The following is a 24,579-nucleotide window of genomic DNA, read 5'->3' as shown; positions in this document are numbered from 1 at the left end:
TCCCAGTCAGACAATGGCACTGTATACCAGTAGTAAAAATTGTGGGTGCACGTAACCCCAATATATTCTTTGAATTACCAGTCAGAAACTGGCACTATATGGCAGTAGCAAGAAATGAGGGTATTTGTATTCCCAATATACTCTTTGAATTCCCAGTCAGACAATGGCACTGTATACCAGTAGTAAAAATTGTGGGTGCACGTAACCCCAATATATTCTTTGAATTACCAGTCAGAAACTGGCACTATATGGCAGTAGCAAGAAATGAGGGTATTTATAACCCCAATATATTCTTTGAATTCCCAGTCAGACAATGGCACTGTATACCAGTAGTAAAAATTGTGGGTGCACGTAACCCCAATATATTCTTTGAATTCCCAGTCAGAAACTGGCACTATATGGCAGTAGCAAGAAATGAGGGTATTTGTATTCCCAATATACTCTTTGAATTCCCAGTCAGACAATGGCACTGTATACCAGTAGTAAAAATTGTGGGTGCACGTAACCCCAATATATTCTTTGAATTACCAGTCAGAAACTGGCACTATATGGCAGTAGCAAGAAATGAGGGTATTTATAACCCCAATATATTCTTTGAATTCCCAGTCAGACAATGGCACTGTATACCAGTAGTAAAAATTGTGGGTGCACGTAACCCCAATATATTCTTTGAATTCCCAGTCAGACACTGGCACTATATGGCAGTAGCAAGAAATGAGGGTATTTGTATTCCCAATATACTCTTTGAATTCCCAGTCAGACAATGGCACTGTATACCAGTAGTAAAAATTGTGGGTGCACGTAACCCCAATATATTCTTTGAATTACCAGTCAGAAACTGGCACTATATGGCAGTAGCAAGAAATGAGGGTATTTATAACCCCAATATATTCTTTGAATTCCCAGTCAGACAATGGCACTGTATACCAGTAGTAAAAATTGTGGGTGCACGTAACCCCAATATATTCTTTGAATTACCAGTCAGAAACTGGCACTATATGGCAGTAGCAAGAAATGAGGGTATTTGTATTCCCAATATACTCTTTGAATTCCCAGTCAGACAATGGCACTGTATACCAGTAGTAAAAATTGTGGGTGCACGTAACCCCAATATATTCTTTGAATTACCAGTCAGAAACTGGCACTATATGGCAGTAGCAAGAAATGAGGGTATTTATAACCCCAATATATTCTTTGAATTCCCAGTCAGACAATGGCACTGTATACCAGTAGTAAAAATTGTGGGTGCACGTAACCCCAATATATTCTTTGAATTCCCAGTCAGAAACTGGCACTATATGGCAGTAGCAAGAAATGAGGGTATTTGTATTCCCAATATACTCTTTGAATTCCCAGTCAGACAATGGCACTGTATACCAGTAGTAAAAATTGTGGGTGCACGTAACCCCAATATATTCTTTGAATTACCAGTCAGAAACTGGCACTATATGGCAGTAGCAAGAAATGAGGGTATTTATAACCCCAATATATTCTTTGAATTCCCAGTCAGACAATGGCACTGTATACCAGTAGTAAAAATTGTGGGTGCACGTAACCCCAATATATTCTTTGAATTCCCAGTCAGAAACTGGCACTATATGGCAGTAGCAAGAAATGAGGGTATTTGTATTCCCAATATATTCTTTGAATTCCCAGTCAGACAATGGCACTGTATACCAGTAGTAAAAATTGTGGGTGCACGTAACCCCAATATATTCTTTGAATTACCAGTCAGAAACTGGCACTATATGGCAGTAGCAAGAAATGAGGGTATTTATAACCCCAATATATTCTTTGAATTCCCAGTCAGACAATGGCACTGTATACCAGTAGTAAAAATTGTGGGTGCACGTAACCCCAATATATTCTTTGAATTCCCAGTCAGAAACTGGCACTATATGGCAGTAGCAAGAAATGAGGGTATTTGTATTCCCAATATACTCTTTGAATTCCCAGTCAGACAATGGCACTGTATACCAGTAGTAAAAATTGTGGGTGCACGTAACCCCAATATATTCTTTGAATTACCAGTCAGAAACTGGCACTATATGGCAGTAGCAAGAAATGAGGGTATTTGTATTCCCAATATATTCTTTGAATTCCCAGTCAGACAATGGCACTGTATACCAGTAGTAAAAATTGTGGGTGTATATAGCCCCAATTCTATTGCTAGGGGACTTGCAGGGTATTTCTGGGGTGAAGGTGGGGGGGCACACCGTTGGAACGGGTATCGGGGTATATATCGGGTATACGGGAATACACTGACAGTGTATTCCATTCAGGATCCTGGGAAAGCTGGGTTGCGGCGATTGAGCCCGTCAGTGCCACGTTACACTGACAAGCTTCTCCCTGGAATTTAGCTCTTACAAGAGCTGTTGGTTGTCTTCTCCTTCCTATCCTAGCCTGTCCCTGCCTACCCAGAATCTAAGCCCTAGCTAGCTGGACGGAAACCTCCGTCCTCGGTGAATTGCAAGCTCAGAATGACGCGAAGCTGGGCGGCGCTGTTCTTTTAAATTAGAGGTCACATGTTTTCGGCAGCCAATGGGTTTTGCCTACTTTTTTCAACGTCACCGGTGTCGTAGTTCCTGTCCCACCTACCCTGCGCTGTTATTGGAGCAAAAAAGGCGCCAGGGAAGGTGGGAGGGGAATCGAGTAATGGCGCACTTTACCACGCGGTGTTCGATTCGATTCGAACATGCCGAACAGCCTAATATCCGATCGAACATGAGTTCGATAGAACACTGTTCGCTCATCTCTAATGTTATTGCTTTTACAATCAGGGATCAGTAAAAGTGTGTCCTCCTCTCTGAGGAAATTACAGCAGCATATAGAGGCTGTTGGGGAATGGACTGATCACATAGGAAGAAAGATGGATTTTCTCAATAAAAACAATTTAAAATAAATAAAAATTAAGACATTTGTATCACAATTGTCAACAAATTACATTTCCATTTCTAAATCAGCATCCTCACATTTTGATAACCAGGATGGATGTTGTAAGGTTTCTACAGTGCTATAAAATATGCTCATTTTGTAAGTTTTTTTTTATTTTTATAATTTACATATAGAAACCATCGGCACATTATAATCATTCCCTTGCTTCTGTCAAGCTCTTTAGATGCTGTGGTTGCTATTGACTACTATTCCTCCCACACACATGCATGCACGGTGTGGCCAAGCATGCAGGTATTTTCAATCGGCAGAGGGGCATAAGCTACTACCAGACTCCTCTGGCACCACCGATGGGCTTGGATGACAAAGGGGTTTTCCAGGAGTTTCATGACCAGGATAGGTCATTAAATGTAGTCATTAAGGGTCCAATACCTAGCATTTATTTCAAAACAGAATGTGTTTCAGGGTTTTACAGTGTACACAAAGGACGCACTCCATCAGATCATCCTGTTGCCAGCAGTGTTCAGGTTATGTAATGCATTTGCTAAGCATTACAAACCTGAACACCGCTGGCAACAGGAAGATCTGATGGAGTGCTTCCTTTGTGTACGCTGTAAAACCATCACTATCAAGAATTTGCTGCTCGGATGAAGCAGGGGACCCTGGACAAAAGATTGCACCGGGGCCCACAAGACTTTAGTTACCTCACTGAATGTGTGGATAAAATTAACTAGAATCTCATTCACTTTGCTGGTTTCCGTAGCAGCGAAAAACACTGCGTTTCCGCAATGTGAAGCCTCAGCCTTCAATGAGGCCACAAGTACTTCATTTATTTTTCCCATTCCTTTTCAAGAGTCTCTTTGCTTTGGATCAAAAGACTGCAGCAAAATCTGCAACATTAAAAAAAGCTTTTCCTTACCGTGGGGCCTCAGCCTTTAGACTTTCCACGTCCTTCATTCACTCTTTTAACTAGCAGATCTTTTAACTAGCAGAAACAGCAGGAAACAGGAAAGATGCGCAAAACCATAAATATTGCATGACACAATCCAAATCAGATCCAGAATTTTTTAAGCAACTCATCTTAGTGATGTCCTTCTACAGGCAAAACAAGCGCTGTCTGCTAGTTTCTCCTGTACAAGCTTTGCAAACAAAACAGCATCAAAAAAACATATAAACACATGATTTTGCTGCATTGAGAATAACCATGTTCCACAACAACATGCGTGTGTGTAAGAACCCAAGGATGGGATTTACTAACTGTATTCTACTGCATTTGTTACACACTGCATAAAAAAAACATTTTATTGATTGACGGGGGACAACAGCATTTTCAAAATGAAGCATTCACTGGGTTTGCTATTTTTTCCCATAGGCTGCTCTAAAGGACTTGAAAAACATTATAAATGTAACAAAATAAAATAAAAAAAATTCTTGTAAACACTGCTATGAAAAACGCTTGAAATCCATGACTTTTTTGCAAGTATTTATAACCACTGAAAAAAATGTGTATATGAAAGAGGCTGTAAAAACCTCAAAACAACCTCATATTGCTATTCCACCACAATGTTTTTTCAAGGTTTTATAAGCACCAAGGGACCCAGGTCAGCCTCTCACATGCAATTCTATATGTAAGTCTGGAATGTTTTTGAGCAGTTTTATACACCATAAAAAACAATGACACCTCTGTAAAATACAAGTTTTACATTGGCAATAGAGCCTACACTTCAAAGCCTCAAAAAGTTTCATGTATAGATTGAGCAGAACAAATTCATATATATATATATATATATATATATATATATATATATATATACACATACATACATACATACACTCATACATTATATATTACAAATATACATATGTGTGAGGAGCTTAGCTTGCTTCTTAAACTGTGTCCCAGTATAACCAACCTAAGGCAGAGAGCCCACGTTACAAATATACACCATTTTGGCAAATATACTGCGTATTACAGTACCTGCAAAGTGGATGGGATTCAGGCTAATCCTATCCACACATTGCAGAAAAATATCTGCAGTTGAAATGCTGAGATTTCAAAAGCAGTCGTGTTTTAGGGACAGAAAGAAACTTGGAAAAAAAAGTGTGATGCGTTTCTGCTGCAGTGTTTTCCGCACAGTTTTTCGTCTGATACTCGCTACGTGGGGCAGTGCCTGAAATAGTCATGTAAGACAAATGTGCCGCTTTTGAAGGCAACAATCATTTCTAACACCTACATGTTGTAGCAATTGAAAAAAAAACAACAACAACAACAAAAAAACTAGGGATACATATGGGCATGATAACAGCTCATTTCCAAACACCCAATAAAAGAACTTCAACCTGCAGAGTATATATAAGGCTGGGGACACAATCCCATCACTACATACGGCAGAAACAAAACAAAATCGGGCCTTGTGCTATGGGTATTGAGCATGTCAATTATTGCTCTGCCTTCAGCTATGGTTTTCTTGGGACACCAAGCCTGTTTTACTTTGAAGGGGAACAAGCTACCATCAGATTTCTCTGACTGCGATTTTCCAACATTATACTGTAACAAAATATAGCCAATATTACAGGGATCCTCCAACATGCGTGTTTATGGGAAGCCTTACTTCACATTACTATTCCTCTTTGTACAGAAATTGTGACTTATACTAAACTTGAATCTTATAAAGGATTTATGCATCACTACTATAGCTTTACCTCAGTTCTCATATAATTTGTATAAAAATTGGGCTATAAAAGAGAGGGCTGTGGAGTTGGTAGGCTAAACCACCAACTCCAGCTCCTATTTTTCCCACATCCTGACTCTGATTGCTCCATAAATTGCTGATTGTCAGAAAGAGATATTAAGATAAGATAATCCTTTAATAGTCCCACAGTGGAACTCATGCACACCACAGTGAATAATGGATGTCACAAGGCTGTTTTTACAACACATTGATTTCAAGGCGTCTATTCACATGTCCATTTTTGATGGTCAGATGGTTTATTCGATGTCTGTATGCATGAGGCCTAAAGCTCCTCTAATTCAGTAATAAAAAAAAAAAATAGTTACTGCATTCCTAAGAAAGTAAATACGTAACAAGCTGTTTTTGTAAATTATTTTAACTTCTATTATACAATTATTGATATAATTAAACATCTTATTTTGAAGTCAGAGTCAGTAACTTCTTCTCCACAGCCCTGGTGGCAAACAAGGCACAAATCAAATTTTAAAATAAAAGAGAACCCGCAAAGCCCAATGACACACGTTGTCTAACTGCGTTTTCTTTGGGGGTGGAGTTGGGGGTTGTTTGTGTGCTATTTGTCAGGCAATGTTACTGCTCACTTATCAACACTAAAAGGGCTTATACCTGATGAGGCATGTCATTGGGCTTTTAGTACCTGGTGACTGGTTTTTAACTATAGTACAGAGTTGCAAGTCAGAATAAAGTGGAATATAGTGTAGTCATCAAACATCTTAGGCTTTTTAAAGCATACTCAAACTTTTTAATTTTTTTGTAATATACTTTATTAATGGATTTTGGTTCTTATGTGGAATCCTGTCCCAAAATTCAAGTTCTGTCCCCTATGTATTCATTCCCTTGCTATCAGTATCAGAAATACTCACTGCTTCCGACTCTGAGTAGATGGGAGTATAGGTGTAATACACATAAGCAAAGGTTGAGTGTGTGTGCATGAGTGTGTGTGTGTGGTCAGGAGGTAGGTACTACTGGTGTTACTATGAAAAAGCAGGATTGTCATCTTTCTTACAACACTAAGGTCGCAGTTCTACCTTTAGGCTACGGTTACACAGATATTTTTGGTCAGGAATTTGGTCAGGAAACTGACTCAAATTCCTCCTCCAAAAAACGCATCACCATACATTCGTATTTGAGTTAGTTTCCTGACCCAAAAAACTCTGTGTGACCTCAGCCTTATTATTTTCAGAAACCTCCCCAGTCGAATACACAGTTGAGCCTGGCAGCTGCGGCCGCTGCCTATAAGTGTCGCTTTCCCAAATGTATTTTCAACTGGTCTCTGAAAATAAAAGGCAGGTCTGAAAATCGAATCTCATCTTTAACATGACACCAGAAGCACAGTTTCACAGTTTTTATTAATACCTGAGATATACAGCAATTATTTGAAGTGACTCCCTCCTTCAGGCTCTACACATTACACTTGTACACCCTAGTGCTGCTAATGACAGGGAAAAGAATACATAGGGGACAACGTTTAATTCAGCGCTGTACTTCACATGAAAGAGCCAAAATCAAATCAATTAATACTAAATTATACAAATGCGGTCAGATAATCAAAAGCAGCTTAAGGTGACAGGCCTACGTTGTAAAAGGTAGCATTTTCAGAATGCTGGCAAAGTGAAAAGTCTGTAACAAAAAAGCTGTGTTTAAAAAAAAAAAAAAAAAACATTTGTGTCTTTGAAAATCGCAGTTTGTCAATTATATCTGTGGAAATGCTAGAATTTTCCATACAGCTATAATAAGAGCAGAAAGTCCACAGAGCAAACCACTGCGAAAAAGAAATGAAAAACGCTATGTGGGACCTTAGCCTAAAGGTTCCAGAACATTTTAGCACTTCTTAAAGAGGTTATCCAGGATAAGAAAACATGACTGCTTTCTTTTAGAAGGTACTTCACTTCCTCTTCTCTGTAACGTTGGGTTCACACTAGCGCCTGGAGTCCGTTCTGAGCTTTCCGTTTTCTGCATGCAGAAGACGGAAAGCTGTCAGACCAGGTCCGGCCGTTAGTGCCGGTGAGCGTATTATGCTCTCCACCACGAAACCGTTTTTTAAAAATCGGACACAGAGTACTGCATGTCCGACTCTGTGTCCAGTTTAAAAGAACGGTTTCGCGGCGGAGAGCATAAAACGCTCACGGCCGGACATCTTTCAAACCCATTCAAATGAATGGATATGAAAGAGTCCTGCAGGTTTCCGTCTCCTGCTCAGTTTTGTGAAGGAAATGGAAACCTGCATGAACGGAGACCGGGCGCAAATGTGAACGAGCCCTTAGTGGTACCACATCAGTCGGTTAAATGGCCTTGCTGCAGCTCAGTCCCATTCAAATGAATTGTATTAGTCATCAGCATGGACATGTGACTCACTTTGAACAACAATGAAGCTTGGGTTGTGTGCAAACAAAAAAAAAAAAAAGTCGTACATACAGATATAGAAACATGTCATGATTATTACCTAAATAAATGTAACAATATCAAGGCGGAAGACTATAAACTTTGCTCTTCAACAAGACAGAATATATAGTCCTTTGGAGACTTGTGCTACTATGACATCTCGGAGTTATACAACTTCTTTATCAGCTTATGCCTGCTGCTGTGAAATATACTAGAACTATTTAGTGAAAAGCATGAAAACGTTCAAGCAATACCGGAAACTGTTACTGTGTGTGGACGCATTCACCAATACATAAAAATATAAAATCCAGATTTACAAATAAATATTATTTGAGCCATTCATCTATTTTCTTTTCCCCCTACATCTTCCTACTGCTTCATCATTACCTAATGCAGGGATCAGAAACCTTTAGCACTAGAGACTGAGGAACCACAACTCCCTGTATGCCTCATTCACTTCTTTAGGTAGTTCCAAGAAGAGCAGTGCAAGTGTGCATACCGAGAGTTGAAGTTTCACAACAGATGGAGTACTGAAGGTTGTCCATCTTTGACCTAATGTCTTATCACTCTCACAGTATAAAATTGTATAAGTCTAACATTACAAAGTTCTATAGAAGGAGTATAAATAGTGCTGCACCACTTAATGAATGTAGGCAGCAACATTTTGCATAAAGAAAAAAAGGGAAATTTTAGTCTTTTTTGGCATCCTTCTTGTCCTTGCTAGGAGCAGTTCGGATGGCGTTCCATACTTCAGTGTACAGCAATGTACCTATAAAAACTAGAGTGGTGCCAATCCAGTGCCAGGTAGTAAAAGGGTTATTGAAATACAGAATGGAGAAGATAAGACTTAGGAATTTCCGTAATGTGACGACTAAGGTGACAGTAAGTGAAGGGCATTCTGTAGTGAGAATGAATACTCCACGGATGCATACATATCTTGATATATGAGTTAAGGCAAACAGAATAACACAGAGAATGCTAAAAGGCTCACAAGTGGAGCCCCCGATATACACAAATGGCATCATCTGATACGATGACAGAACACCAGAACAGTTTAAATTGGAACAATCCACTTACACTGTGATAGTTATAAATACCGCATGTCATACCTATTTAGCGATATAATGCACAGCAAGCTTTTTGCTATAACATTATTCATCTGTAGACCAGATCTTGCTGTTAAGTCTGGTGTGAACTGTGTAACAGCTGGAAAATGAGTGCAAGGATACTGAGTGACGATATTCATGAGAAGGTAAAACCACATGATCGGCATCTGGATTCCCAGTAGAGGCAGCTGGAATGGTTCTGTAATGAAATGAATATGGACAGTTCAGTTTCAATGATAATGGCATCATCTTAAATTGTAGTCACATATGGGAAATTCAGGAGGCCAAGTATCATGCATTAAAATATAAAAATATTCTCACTTAGATACCACAACATCTCACTGATAAATCAATGAAGGGTCCATCAAAAGGAACACAAAGTGTCAAAATGCAGTAAAAAGATTCTAGCAATGCAACATGGTGCTTCAATGTTAGACCACAATGTAGAGCCATCAGATTTCTTTAAACTCTGCCTGTTTTCTAAACTATACTCTCAACAGTCTGCCAGCCATACAAAGCACAGATCAGAAGAAAACTACCTAAATGTATATCTTCTGTTAACTTAAATCATTTCTAGGTTTAGTGTTCCTTTAACTGCTTGCTCATGGTGATTTCAATATTCAAACAGAATGCAGCCTTTTACCAACATAGTTTATCAAATAACTATTTCTAGTGCCTGTTGCTTTAACCAGGGATATGGCACCAGCAAACCAAGCTACTAACTTACTCCTAGATACCCACTCTGCCTCCTTCAAAAACTGGCTGTTTTTCAATAAATTCTATAGCAATGCAAGTAGCCTTAGAATCAGATACTTTCCCAATAACCTATTCTGTTCAAGCAACCTATTCTGACCAAAATGATGAGAGAACAGAATTGTGCCAGTTGACTGAGACAGAGCAGGAAACTATCTAGAAAATAATTGATAAAGTCAAGAAATAGTGTCACTAAAAACACATATGAGCTAGTGAGGACAACGTTCACTCCACAGACTGTGCAGATTCTAAGGAAGCAAATTCATGGCTGACAGAAAAATCTGAACCAGACTGGAAGAAATAGTCATCGGTATCTGTTTTATATAGGTGCCCTACATTGATACAATATAACATTTATATGGTTAACATGTCTTCAAAACCTTAGCTAAAATTTAATTAGCTTTACAATTCTAAGAAAATAATAAATAAATAACAACAACAACAAGGGATTCACAGCTTTGCTACCAGTATTATGTCCAGAGATTATATCATTTGGGATTGGGAACTGCAGCTGCATAAAAGTATGCAACAGGAGACATCTCTGGAAGTAACACATCAGGTTTCATTACCACAAAGGCACAGTTCTAAATTTTATGCATTAACACCCACCAGCCTCAACTTTCCCTGATAACACCGTACTCCAGTTAACAGCAGGGAGAGAAACAAGTTAAATACAGAAGGAAAAAGAAGTGGATTTAAGCACATGATTTAATGGAAATTTATTAAAGTATATTATAAATTAGAGATGAGTGAGTACTATTCGAAACGGTAATTTCGAGTAGCACGCTCCCGTAGGAATGAATGGGAGCGGTCGGCGCACAGGGGGTTAAGCGACAGGATGCCGGTCCCGGCTGTGTCCATTCATTCCTATGGGAGTGTGCTACTTGAAACTACCGTTTCGAATAGTACTCGCTCATCTCCAATTATAATATTTATTAATGTCACCAATACTCCCCCCCCCCCCCCAAAAAAAAAATAAATAAAAAAAATAATAATTAAATCAAAAAGTTGTCTGAAATTTTAGGTGTGCTTTAATACACTCAGTAGTGGAGAATTAATCATAAATGTCTAGAAGTAATGATTAATTAAATTCAAGGTTCCTCATGTGCTGTGTGCAGCCAGGAATATGGTCTAAGTTGCATACTCACCGCTCTGTGAGAACATAACTGCATGATTATAGATGTCTGGGGCTAAAAGCAGGAATCCTGGTAGTGGTAATGCATGCTGAGGGGGAAAAAGGAAAAGAAACTGTGATTGACTGGACTCCAATACTTCCAGGAGGCCATTGCAGAAAAAAAATAAAAGCAAAAAAACTATATTGTTTGTGTAATTAATAGTTATACAATTTTCCTGTATACTTTCTGTACCAATTCCTCAAAGTTGTCTAAATCTCTGCTTGCTGTCATTGATTACTGCTTACTTCCAATGAGTAAAAATCAGTCCATGGTCAAGTAAAAGATTCCAAATTAAAAAAAAAAAAAAAAAAAAAATATAGCATAGCTCCAAAGTCACATAACATTAAAAATTTACTTTTAATTAAGCATTAAAAGCCAAAAGAAAATTTTTTGTTTGTTCTTTTGGCTTTTAATGCTTAATTTTTTATTGTTACGAGACTTTGGAGCAATGCGTTTTGTTTTTCTTTACTCTTATTTGGAATTTTGCTGCTGCACCTTTGTGAGTCCAGACAGTTTCCGTGCACCCTGTTGTCTGTCCCAGGAATTGGACTATGTGGTCATACATGGTGAGCTGAAACACATTTTTGTTTATGTAAAAGATGTCTGATGACTGGGCTGTAGCTATAAACCAGCTGTTCACCTGTGCGCCTGTCACATGACCATGGACTAATTTTATATCCACTGGAAGCAAGCAGAACGAATGACAGCAAGCAGAGATCTAGAAAATGGTGAGGAATGGATACAGTAATTATAATGAAAACTGTTTAACTTTTCATTGCACAGTATATTTGTTAAAATTGAACAGCTTCTTTAAACAAAAAATAACAAAAAAAACCCAACATATTATTACATGGGGTACTAACACTCAGCATTATGATATTCCTACATTTTAAAGGGAGTCTATGGCCTCTCTCAAGTATATTCAACATTCACCACTACATTAATGAGCACATTACAGTGATAAAACTATATTATTTGTTCATTTTATCAATAATGTGCTCTGTAATACAGTGATAGCAGCTGAACACGCTTAGTGGAGGAAGGAGGCTCCCTTTAAGACCTTTTTCATAGTATGATTAATATTTGTTTTGTTTACAGTTTGTACAATACCATCTTTTTTACTTTAAACTTGTAAGAATGGTCATCCCTACATTAAAACATTGCACCCTACTGTAATTATATGTGGCTGTACCCTATAACTTATTAAACAGGGTTGTAGTACAGGCTGGAATTTTAGGGAAAAAAATATGAATTTTAATTAACTTTAAGCTTAGTGAGCTTACATACACTATGGCAATGGAGGTGGCACCATTAAAATAGTGCCATTATTTATATACAGTGCATAAAAATGTTCAGAGATAAATGCATTAAACGGAGTCTGTTCACAAGGGGATCATGACATAGAGCAGAAAGGGAAGTTCCAGCCGGAGAAGACACGCCCATAAAGGCCTGTTCAGCTAATTTGCACAATGATATAACCCTAATTATGAAGAAAATGGAGCAGCAATGCAGAATAAACTTAAGACTCGCTTTACGCTCCAAAAACAGGCAGGAGCCTCTGAGTCATGAAGATACAAGCTGTTTTATTATATATGGTCACAGATCTGTGACAGATTAGTGAGGACTTAATTAATCTGCACACGCTAGATTTCTAGTGTAAATGTGGCACACTTCTATTTGTGCATGGCAGTTTTGAAGCAAAAAAAAATAAAAATTCTTTGTTAATGTTCCAACTCACATCCCAGAGGTCACAACACCATCTGTAGAAGCATTATTGTCTTTGGGGGGGGGGGGGGAATCTCATGTGTATTAATTTTCCAGCCATTTAAACATCTAGCAATTTTGATGCCACCGCTGTGTAAGACTCAGTGCTCCTACTATCAGAGTCTTCTTTGATTGGGGGAATTTAGTATATGTGAGCACACCCCTCCCAATTCCTCCATCAGACCAAGCCTCTGTGGTTAGTTGCCAGTATGACTCCACTTGTCAGACAGACACTGGATGGCACACACCTATGACAATTGGAGCTTTCTGAAGGCTCACAGGCCTGTCAAAGTAGGTGGGTGGGTTTAAAGGCCTTTCAGATTTACTATAACTCATGCCAAAAAACTGGCACAAATTATAACTGAAATCTAAGCCATTCCCTGACTGGTTCATATGACTTCCCACAGTATACCAGAATTATTAGAATGCCAGAGTCTCTTAAACCTGTTGCCAGCACTCACAATATTAATGACCAATGCACAATATGCCAGTATCAGTTCTTACATGCAATACCCCAGAAGAGACCAGAACCCCCTTTAGGGCCCGTGCACATGATGTAACGCGGCACTCATTCTGACACGTAAACTCGTTTCAGAGTCAGCGCTTCAAAACAGAATCCTATTGACTTCAATGGGTTCCGTCTTACGCGCGTAACACATTGAAATCAATGGGTTAAAATGCCTCCCATTGATTTCAATGTGTAGTGCGCGTAAGACGGAAACCATTGAAGTCAATGGGATTCTGTTTTGAAGTGCTGACTCTGACAGGAGTTTACATGTCAGAATAAGCGCCGCGTTACATCATGTGCACGGGCCCTAAAACTTTCAAATTCCCATCAGCTTCTTTCTCACAGAGATTTGCATCATATGAAATGTTCCTTGCACAGCCTTACATTATAATATAAAGCTTCTTTAGAATGTTTTCCATATTCCTTATAAAGAGTTTCTTGGAATATTCCCATTCTGGCTGATAGTAAAAGGGCAAATGTTAGCGCTGCAATACCTGTAAAACACAACAGAAGTATACTCAGCGAAACAGGATCCAAGTATCTCAATTAAGCCACATTTAATCTTACATTCCGAATGAAATTCTGCTCTGAGAAACTAAATAGTGTGTTTAATGTAATATTCCAAAATCCCAAGATAGTTTTTGCTTCATTCTAACCTTTAACTTCATTGCATTTTATGTCAAGAGGAACAGATACAACTCCAAGACATATGTAACGGGTTCTTAAGTTATAACACATGTGATAATAGTCAATTATGAGAAAGAACACAGTATAAAGTAACAGCCCACAAATATATACACTGGTGAGAGCTTACTCTTTCATCCTGAAGTTAAGCTTATCAATCATTAAAGAAAATTGTGCCAAACAGTAACTACATATAAAACCAGGTCTCCTATACTACGCTAAGGATAATGAGTTAGGGGGATTTTTTTCTTTTTGTTCAGTAATTTTATATAAAAATAAGTGACTGTTTTATATATATACCATAAAATCAAGTCAAACAGTCAAACACTGCATGTGGGCGAGGAAAACAAGGAAGCTCAGTCTTTATTCATGATAAAAAATTTTTTTTTTACAAAATTACACATTCACCTATCTCTGCGCCCTCCTATGCTACATACTGCCTTTAGAAAGGGTGGCATAGGGCACTGGACAAATCTGCTTTAACAATGATATCGAAGTGATACATCAGTGCTAGTATCTTCCTATCAGTTAGTGTGCGACAAATTCATAAACCCTGCACAGCAGCAGGAGAGCAGTAGAAAATATTCATCAGCGTGTCACACCCTATAGGTGTTTGACATATTCTTCCCGAGCAGAAGGCGTTATGGCTCCATCACATTGCAAAGAATATGGCAAATTCTAGTCAGACATTACAAAGGGATTTTATCCATATTAGACAAAGGGCACACACACACCCAAAAGCCACCAGAGAAAGGCTGTCCAACCATCTTCTTCACTGGATGTCGAATGGGACGCCTTAAAAAAACAAAGAGGAAAGGGTTAATATTTTATACAGCTGTTTAGTTAAACATGACAAAAATGTAACCTTATTGTGGCTTGGCTACTGACATCCACAGATAGTAGATGAGGATGGATTAAGACACAGGGACATCAAGCCCAACCTATAACCCTACAGTGTGGGTGCCTGGATCTATGGTCCAGCAAACAAGAGGCATTGTTTTTTATGGTTACTCTCCATTAAGGCTTTTTCATAACTTTCTAGCAGTTATGTAGAAGCAGTGTACAATTATATGTTCTCCCCAAAGGCTTTTTGGCACCAAATACACTGCCTCTACACCAAAGTCATATTAGAGCTTATTTACACAAAAGTGTTCCTCGTGTGCTGGCTATTGTTTTAATGGATCTATACACACAACATTGTTTTAATGATCTATAATGTCTTAAGCAAAGTTCACAGGTTCCTCAATAGACTCAAGTCTGTGAGGGGTCCGTGAAATCCAATTACCCTCAGGTATCCACTCAGTCATGAAAAAGTCCTTTTTTTCCACTACAGAGTACAGGGCCCCATTGCATGACTGTAGCCTTAAAGTAGTATTAATAACCCTTAAAGTAAATGGGTTAATACAATGTGTTAGAACAAAGATTATTAAAAAATATCTATATTTAATTACAGAAATAAAAACTATTGGTACTGGTTAAATTTGTACCCAAACCATTTTCGCAACATCAGGAGTATTATGCAAGCAAAGTGACAGCATGGTGGTAAAACTCGTCACACCACTTCATATTCTTCATCTTCAAGTAGGTGTATTAGATGTATTTCAGTAGTGCCATGGTACCCTACTCACTCACAAATGTAACAACATCCCATCTTGTAATAAGTAATGCATCTCAATTCATTCCCTCATTCTGTCAAACAGGGAAAAGTGACAATATTTGTATTGCAGTGCAATGGTTAACTTTCTGCTGTCCAAGCCAGTCTAGATGGATACCTATAGAATACCTCAATGTCAGAGAAGGAGACAAAAAGCATTTTGTGTTTGTGGTATAAGTCCCAGATAACCAGGTCACTTCCATCAGACTATAGATATCACACCACACTGTGCCTAGGTCAGAGGAGAAATGGGTCATATGTGCATGACAACCGTAATATTTATGAAGTCATTAAAAGGGGTGTACCCCGGCCTACATCTATCAAGTATTTCCGCAACTCCTAAACAAGTGAATGCATGACTCCTCTGAATTCACCTGAGGGTACAAACAGGGGCCCATTCTTGAGACAGGAGGTCCTAGAGGTGGAACCTGCATCTAGAAGGTATTTAAGGCGTGTTGAATGGCTATAGCCATATAAACAGAGATAGGAATACCCCTTTAATTACCTCATATACAGTACCTTGGAACATCATGCATCACCCCATCAATAAAGAGGACCTGTAACCACCATAAAGATGGTGAACTCCCAGCACTCCTTTGTCAATTAAGCAGGAACCTTCCCTTCTCTGACACTGTCTTATGAGAGGAGCAGCATGATACCATGTACAGCAGCAGCACTGCCCTGTAAAGAGGAAATCCTGAAAAATATCTGTATAGAAGGATCTACCCTGAGGAAATGTGGAGTTACACGGGCATCATGCCATGCAAGACTTGGCAGACACCAACAACAAGTTATTTCACTGCAAAAGATGAAATGTTCTACACCTGACGACATTTCCAATAAACCTTTGCTTCAAAGCAAACAGTAATCTATCAGACATGAGCAATTGCCTTAAAAACCTGTAATAACCCCCTAGACACAAGCAACCCTCCAACTTTGTGATAATACCAGCCTGACCTGAAACTTAACCAGTACCAATAGTTCTTAATGCAGGGTTTTTTTTAACCATATTTATTGGGGCGGATATTGATTTATCCTCAGGGAGATGTGAATTTATAGGTGTAATAATAAGTGCAGAGTTACAAATTAAATGGGAAGTATCGTTAAAGAAAATGTATTCAGCAATATCATAATGCTTACTAAAGGCAAACCTTTATAATAGTAAATACTCATTTTTTTAAAGAGCTAGTTCTGACATATATTACAAGAATAATAAGCCAGTCACTGAACGTGCAGGATCCAAAAGCAGTATTTGCAAAATACCTCAAGTCTGATACGGAGCAAAGTTGGTCGAATCAAGTATGGACTAACAGACGTTACAGAAAAGTAGTATCATTCACCTGTGAAAAATTCACTTTAAGACTCTCCCCCCTATCACTGCTATCTGTATTTACAAAAAGACAGTCTGTATTCCAGATCCAAGTTCAGAATATCCATATAGTATGCCATATAAATAGAGGTGAGCGACCACTACTTGAAACAGCCACTTCGAATAGTAAGCTCCCATAGAAATGAATGAAAGCGGCCGACACGCAGACTTTGCCGGCAGCCGGCCGTTTAACCCCCCCGCGTGCCGGCTACGTCCATTCATTTCTATGGGAGCGTGCTATTCGAAACGGCTGTTTCGAATAGTTTTCGCTCATCTCTACATATAAACCTTTTGTCAGAAGGTTCCTGTGTTCTATCATAAATTTTTTTATATCTGTTTAGCAGATCCATTACATGGATGCAAAAAAATGGATGGTATTCCATTTACACAGTGTGTTAAAAAATAAAATAAAATTAGATAGAAGGTGATGACGTTTACCACTTGTTTTGCAGACATCAATGTGCAAATGAAGATCCCCATTGAAACCAAAACAATGGAAAAATACTTGGAGGCACTGTACCTGAAAAAAGTAAATTAGTATAAATGATCATATCATAAAAATTGTCTAAACAGAAAAATGACAAGTAACTGAAGAGAAAAGGGACACCTAGAGGGGAGCACTGCACTCTACAGAGTAATGTTCCCTGTTATCTTATAGTCTACTGCTGTAGCGGTGGTTACATGGGCAGTCATGGACATTTTACAGGCTTACAACGTATGGAGAGTCAGTGCAATGTGTTTGTAAGAAAAATATCCTTTAATAAGGGGCAAGAATATGGGAAAATTGCTTTGTACCAACAACATCATGTCCATACACACCATCCATACATTTATAGAAATAAAGGTAGACTACCTGAAGTGGCATACTTTGAGAGTCTTTGGATGTGTTGGCACTTCACAACTCTTAAACAAAAGCATTCTAATGTAGTAATAGATTTTAAAGAGCTTACCTCTTTTTGAGAATAATTATCCCCAAAATCATATTTGCAATCAAAGATCCCTAGAAAAGAAGAATACTGGTTATTAATCATAGCAGTAGTGTGACAAAATGTGTATTGCATACTAAAAGGTTTGAAAAATCAATTCACATAAAAGATTTAAAAAAAATATCTGTGTGCATTTGAAAGCAAATCTATAATCTACATGTAATTCATAATGAGTCTGCAAGTAGTTTAAGGCACAACAGGATGCCAAAATGCCAAATAAGAATGTATTTTAACCTGCTGACTAAAAGTACATCTGCACCTAGCAGTTAAGATTAGGACGCATCCTAATAATCATTTACCATTACCATTTACTCGTGTGCATGATCTGACATTAGGCTTGGAGTGACACTCTGACTACAGGCTGTGCACGGATCCTATTCCTAATCAGACAAGTACATGATACTTGCAGAACTTGTATGATTTCCTCAGCAACCGTACTGCCTATTGTGGACTTATGTCTCTCTGTGCCAAGTGTCAAGTGGTGGGTAGGGGTGAATCACTGGCAGTACACTTTAAGAGCAACAGAATGATGTGCTACGGATACTGAAGCACATTCACAGACTAGTCACAACATTTCTTTAATAACATTTGGTAACAGAAGACATTTATGACATATTGAGGATTGAGGAAGTGTACTTGATAGTACTTCACATCCATTTTCAATACTCTCATAGAAATGAATGAGAGTCATGCATGCACCAGTCAGCAGCAGCAGCAAACAGAACGGGAGGTTGGAGAAATCTCATGCTGGACTTAAAGGGATTCTATCATTGGGAAACCCATTTTTCACTAACATCACGTTGGAATAGCCCTTAGAAAGGCTATTCTTCTCCTACCTTTGTTTTTCTGCTCTGTGTCGCCATTTTGGAGAATTTTCATTTTTCTTCTTTATTCAAATGAGTCTTCAGAAAGCACAGAAGGCGTCCCCTGTGCCTAAGACGCAGATGCCTCTTCTGTAGATGCCTCTCCGCCACGACATCAGCTGCTGAGTCTCTTGTAAGAGGCCACATGAAAATAATCGACTGGACATGCGCAGTCAGCTCTGTCCAGCGCGAAATGGCAGAGCCAACTGAGCATGCATGGAATTTGAATCCCAGAGACTCGGTGGCTGATGGAGTAGCGAAAAGGCGTCTGCAGAAGAAGAGAGGTGGCGCTGGATTTACGGAAGAGCATCTTTTTTGAGCACAGGGAATGCCCCCTGTGCTTTCTGAAGACTCATTTGAATAAAGAAGAAAAACGAAAATTCTCCAAAACGGCGACACAGAGCAGAAAAATAAAGGTAGGAGAAGAATAAAGGCTATTTCAACTTGGTGTTAGTGAAAAATGGTTTCCCAATGATAGAATCCCTTTAATTGCGGGTCCCAGCAGATGAGAATACGCCTTCAATGACGTTGATATGATGTTGATATAGTAATAAACCCGGCCCCAGACACAGTATTATAAAAGTGCCCACTCTTCTTTTACTTACTGATCTAAATATCATGTGAAGTGGCATCGAGATATTGAGGTTTATTGCGTAGTTATTTACCACACTGACCGTAAAAAACATAGCCACCATGCTAACATAATACCTGAAAGAAAAAGAAATACAGAATCAAAATGTATGGACACAAAAACAAAGATTTTCTATATATGCAAAAAAAAAAAAAAAAAAAGAAGAAAATATACCTAATTGGGATGGCAGGCCTTTTCCTTCCAAAATTTGCCTCGAAGATGAACCCTTCTACTGCTATAAGTAAAAACTGAGCAAACGTCACTATGTTTCCACATCCTGGAAACTTCCTAGAAATAAACAAATTGGAGCACTGTAATAAATGTAATAAAATAATAGAAAATAGAAAACACAAATCTTTATCAGCAATGGGGCAATGTGCAATGTGTGGAACAATGACGTGTGTAGTTAACCCCTTGCAACACAAGACAACTTTAAGCTGAAGCCCCATGTTGCAGAAACGCAGCTTTTTATTTTGCAGATTTTGTTGCGAATTTTAGCCAAAGCCAGAAGTGGATTGAGCAGAAGTATACCAGTAAGTATTTCCTATATAATTTCCATTCCTTTTGGCTTTGGCTCAAAAAAACGCAGTAAAATCTGCAATGTGGGGCCTTAGACTGCGGCTCCACATGGCGTAAACGCAGCAGCTTGACAGGACTTTCTGCGAAAAGCGCTGCGGGAAAGACTGCAATGCGTTTTATTTTGTTTGTAGGATTATGTTAATGGCCTGGCTTTCTTATGACTCGAATGTAGCACTAAACATAGCCAAAGAGAATAAGCCAATGTAAAATCCATTTATCAATATGGCCTAGGCTATGTTAACACAGAGTAGTTTATGGCATCTTCACTTCAGTTTTGTTAGTCAGTTGTTCTAAGAGAAGAAGTAAAAGCTGATCCAACTAATGGCAGCCACCAACGGGACCCCTTGACTATAATGTGACTCACTGAATATCCGCCATGTCCTCTTTCATTTTGCTAGACCAATAAGTTCTGCATAAAAGATTTTTTGTCCTCGATCTATGACTACTTTCACACTAACTTAATGGTAGTAAAGTAATGGACACGGATGGGACCCCTTCTGTCTCTGTCCATACCCATTGGCTCTAATGTAAATGACATGAAAGATGACGTCTTCCCCCAGATTTGTTTAATTTTGTAACATGCATGACATCTTCTTTTGTCAGAAAATAAAACATGACAGACGAAAGCTTCCATCATGTACTTTATATTGGAACGAATGCACACGGACATGGCTTCATCTGTCATTTAATGTGAGTTGTTCTCATCCTCAAGGGACATTGACTAACTTTAGTGTGAACCTACACTTAGCCCTCATGCACATACACTATCCGTGTGCTAGTGTGTTTTTTTATGTCTAGCACACTGCCCCATTCATTTCTACAGCCCCATACACCTAACCATGTATGATGACAGGAACAAAACTCAAAACAGGTCCTATTCCTGTCCGTTTAGCAGCCTGTGCTCACTGACCTCAGTGAATGAGGCTGAGGAGGCACGGGCCTCACATGGATGTTATCCATGTGCTGTTCAGGTCAGCTTTGTTTTGTGTAGATGTAACCTAGGGTACCTGCACAAGGGCCATAATGGTTGTGTGTCAGCTATATCTCATGTACACTCAGAACATTAGTTATCTATTATGTTGCGATTCACTGCAGAAGTTCTGTCCCGCACTGTAGTTATGACAGAACACTAGTCCTGCAGTGACTCACAGCATCATAGAGAAGTATGATACTGTTATATAACTATGGCACCAAGTCCAGGTCTCTGGACACACAGACAAACATTATATAGACTGTATACAGAATATAACTGACATATGACTTGTAGTTTGTGTGCAGGGACCCTAGGGTACAGCCATATAGGACATAGCTGGCATATGACTAGTACAGCCCATGTGCAAGGACCCAAAGGGTAAATCCATACAGGACATAGCTGGCATATGACCTGTACAGCAAGTGTGCAGGGACCCTAGGGTACATCCACACAGGAAATAGTGGACACATAACTTGTACAGTCCGTGTGCAGGGACCCTCGGGTATATCCATACAGGACATAGCTGACATATGACTTGTACAGTCCGTGTACAGGGACCCTCGGGTATATCCATACAGGACATAGCTGACATATGACTTGTACAGTCCGTGTACAGGGACCCTCGGGTATATCCATACAGGACATAGCTGACATATGACTTGTACAGTCCGTGTGCAGGGACCCTCAGATATATCCATACAGGACATAGCTGACATATGACTTGTACAGTCCGTGTGCAGGGACCCTCGGGTATATCCATACAGGACATAGCTGACATATGACTTGTACAGTCCGTGTACAGGGACCCTCGGGTATATCCATACAGGACATAGCTGACATATGACTTGTACAGTCCGTGTACAGGGACTCTAGGGTACAGACACACAGGATATACATGCTGCTTATTAAGCCACTGTATTGTAAAGTAGATGAGACTACAACAAGTCTCTTCCACACAATACACAAATTCAGGCAATTCCACATGGACATACCCTTAAAGTGCATTCAGTTTGAAGGATCTTCACTAGTGCTAGTTGAGGAACAATGAGAGTTCACATCGAAGTCACACAGCACAAACCGTGACACCTCTGCACAGTGTGAATAGACCCTTATGGAAACAGACCATAAAAGCAATGTACATATAAATGGAGTTTCTGTAGCAATTGCCGGGTACTATAGAAGAGAAGCAGAACATACATAGATATAAGGCCCGTTATACAGTAGTGTGAATGACTCCATTCCACAGGATACAGTAGGTACTTGACACATCACCGTGTCTACCCCACACAGGTCTATAGAGGTTACTGCTGCTACTCACATCCTGCCCAGCTAATGAATGAACCACAGCTCCTCACCTGGCCAAAAGTTCTAAAAACACCACATTACTGCAGCAGCCAGAGAACACTAGACCGATAGCCAAAGCAGGGTGCATGGTGACGAGTGAGCACAACCTCCCGGCCACCGGATCCCTCAGTACGCTCGCACAGATCTCCCGGCCGGCGTCCTGCTGAAATTGTAAGAAGCGGCCAAGGCAATGTGACACGTCTGCCAATAGCGCGCTGCCTTGTGGGAGCTGTAGTCCTCCTGTCCCTAAGGCGCCTTTCTAAATACCACGAAAAGAAATACAATTCCCAGCAAGCACCGCGCAGCGTGTCACCGTGTAACGCGTCGCCTTCTAAATTCTAGCGGTAGTGGCTGAGTGAGTCAGAGACGAAAGCGAAATCCTAAACCTGTGGGGTGTGGAAGGTGGAGTGAGTGGTGGTTATTTTAGGGCACAGCTAGTTCTTGGCTACAACGTTCAGTTCCGACTGGATAGCAAAATTCCAGTTGTGTTTCAGAAGCATGGTGTAAACGAGCTCCAACATATTACTAGCTGCTTAAAGGGGTTCTCCGGCATCAAATCGATTTTTTTTTATACTGATGACCCCTGCCCGTACAGCTGTTGCAGATCCTGATGCTGCTAGTGGAGGGCGCTGTTCTTATTTAAGTGACAGTAGCGATGCTGCAATTCCCTGAAGCCACCACTATGTAGTTGATGGGGCTGTGGCTTAGTAATCAGTAAGAAAAATCAAGATCCAGGACTAGCTGCAAGAGGAAAAAATACCCTGACTCTAAAGCCTGGTTGACTTCTGTGTTCGGTAATCCGGTTGGGGAGTCTGAATGGGGACCCTCCGAACGGACTACCGAATGCATTGACAAGTGGTGAACAGTGAAAGCACATGGACCCTATACACTATAATGGCTTCCGTGTGCTTTCCGCACGCTCTCCACACAAGTCATGCGGACAGGAAAGTAGATCATGAAGTACTTTTCTGTCCACATATTCCGTGTGGACACCGCGCGGAAAGCGCACAGAGCCCATTATAGTCTATGGGGTCCATGTGCATTCATAAGCTAACCGTTTGTCAATGCGTTTGGTAGTCCGTTCAGGGGGGGGGTCCCCATGTGGACTCCCCGAATGAAGTACCGAACACAAATGTGGACCAGGCTGGAGTCTTAACCTTCAGATGTGTAGCAATCACAGTATCTGAGTATTTTGGGGGATCCCTTAGATTGTAAGCCCTTGCGGGCAGGGCCCTCTACCCCACTGTGCCAGTCGGTCACTGTTAGTATTATATCTACCTGTATATTTTGTGTATTGTATGTAACCCCCAAATGTAAAGCACCATGGAATTAATGGTGCTATATAAATAAATAATAATAAAAATCCCTTCTCTCCTGCCAGGCCTTTGGACTGCCATTCCCTATTACACATAGGGTGCCTATGTGCAATGTACTGCAATATAATGTTTCAGATATTGTGACGAGATCCAAATAATCCCTAGATATAATCACTATTAGCTCACAGAGTTTGTTTATTAAACTCTGAGTATTTGTACGCATTGTATGAAGAGTGTTACTGTTACACCCTGTATTGTTCATAGTAACATTAGCTGCATCTACAGGACAAACATTTTCATCACTACCATTGCATGGCTTCTTTGTAACTGGCTGGCAACAGAAATCATATTAATAACTAAAACTTATGTCTGCTTCTAGGTAAAAGTTTTTTGTTTTTTTTGCATGGACACAAAATCGGATGTGCAGGACTTTGTTTCTGTGCAAAAAAAAAAACTGGTTTCACTGTGGAGAGGCTGCATACGGACACCAGCGGTTTGCTTTAAAAACCCATTGAAATGAATGTGTTTTTAAACTGACTGCTGGCAAGCTGTCCGCTGTGCAATTTTTCCGAGGATTTAGGTGGAAACACTAAGAGTGGACAGTGGCACAAGTGTGAACTCCGCTTCAGCTAAATAAATACTGGTGATAACTAACACTTGTCCATACTGACTATGTCATCTGAAAGACCTCTCACCTCTTTCAACACATCTGCATTACATCCTAATTCAAATCCTTGAGTCACCACCACCAGCCCCTTTCCTTATGTCTCTGAGATTCCCTATGACACATTTTGAGGCCCATACCTAGTATAAGCAGACAGCCCAGGAACTATTGATGAACTCCTGGACT

At 39.6% G+C, this 24,579-nt stretch overlaps 1 protein-coding gene across 1 annotated transcript; it reads right to left on the bottom strand.

Moving 5' to 3' along the window:
- Positions 1-8,038: 8,038 nt before the first annotated feature.
- Positions 8,039-22,562, bottom strand: SLC35B4 (solute carrier family 35 member B4). Its single transcript, XM_075276269.1, has 10 exons — positions 22,425-22,562; positions 19,692-19,805; positions 19,492-19,594; positions 17,988-18,037; positions 17,476-17,557; positions 14,749-14,809; positions 13,715-13,824; positions 11,032-11,107; positions 9,254-9,329; positions 8,039-8,960 (listed from the first exon to the last, which is right to left on the bottom strand). The coding sequence occupies exons 1-10, from the start codon at positions 22,499-22,501 to the stop codon at positions 8,714-8,716; spliced, it is 996 nt and encodes a 331-aa protein (XP_075132370.1). The 5' UTR covers positions 22,502-22,562; the 3' UTR covers positions 8,039-8,713.
- Positions 22,563-24,579: the final 2,017 nt, after the last annotated feature.

Source organism: Leptodactylus fuscus, chromosome 5 (assembly GCF_031893055.1).
Source record: "Leptodactylus fuscus isolate aLepFus1 chromosome 5, aLepFus1.hap2, whole genome shotgun sequence".
Classification (NCBI taxonomy): Eukaryota; Metazoa; Chordata; class Amphibia; order Anura; family Leptodactylidae; genus Leptodactylus; species Leptodactylus fuscus.
Note: the sequence above shows the minus strand (reverse complement) of the source record. Positions and strands in the feature narration are given on the sequence as shown.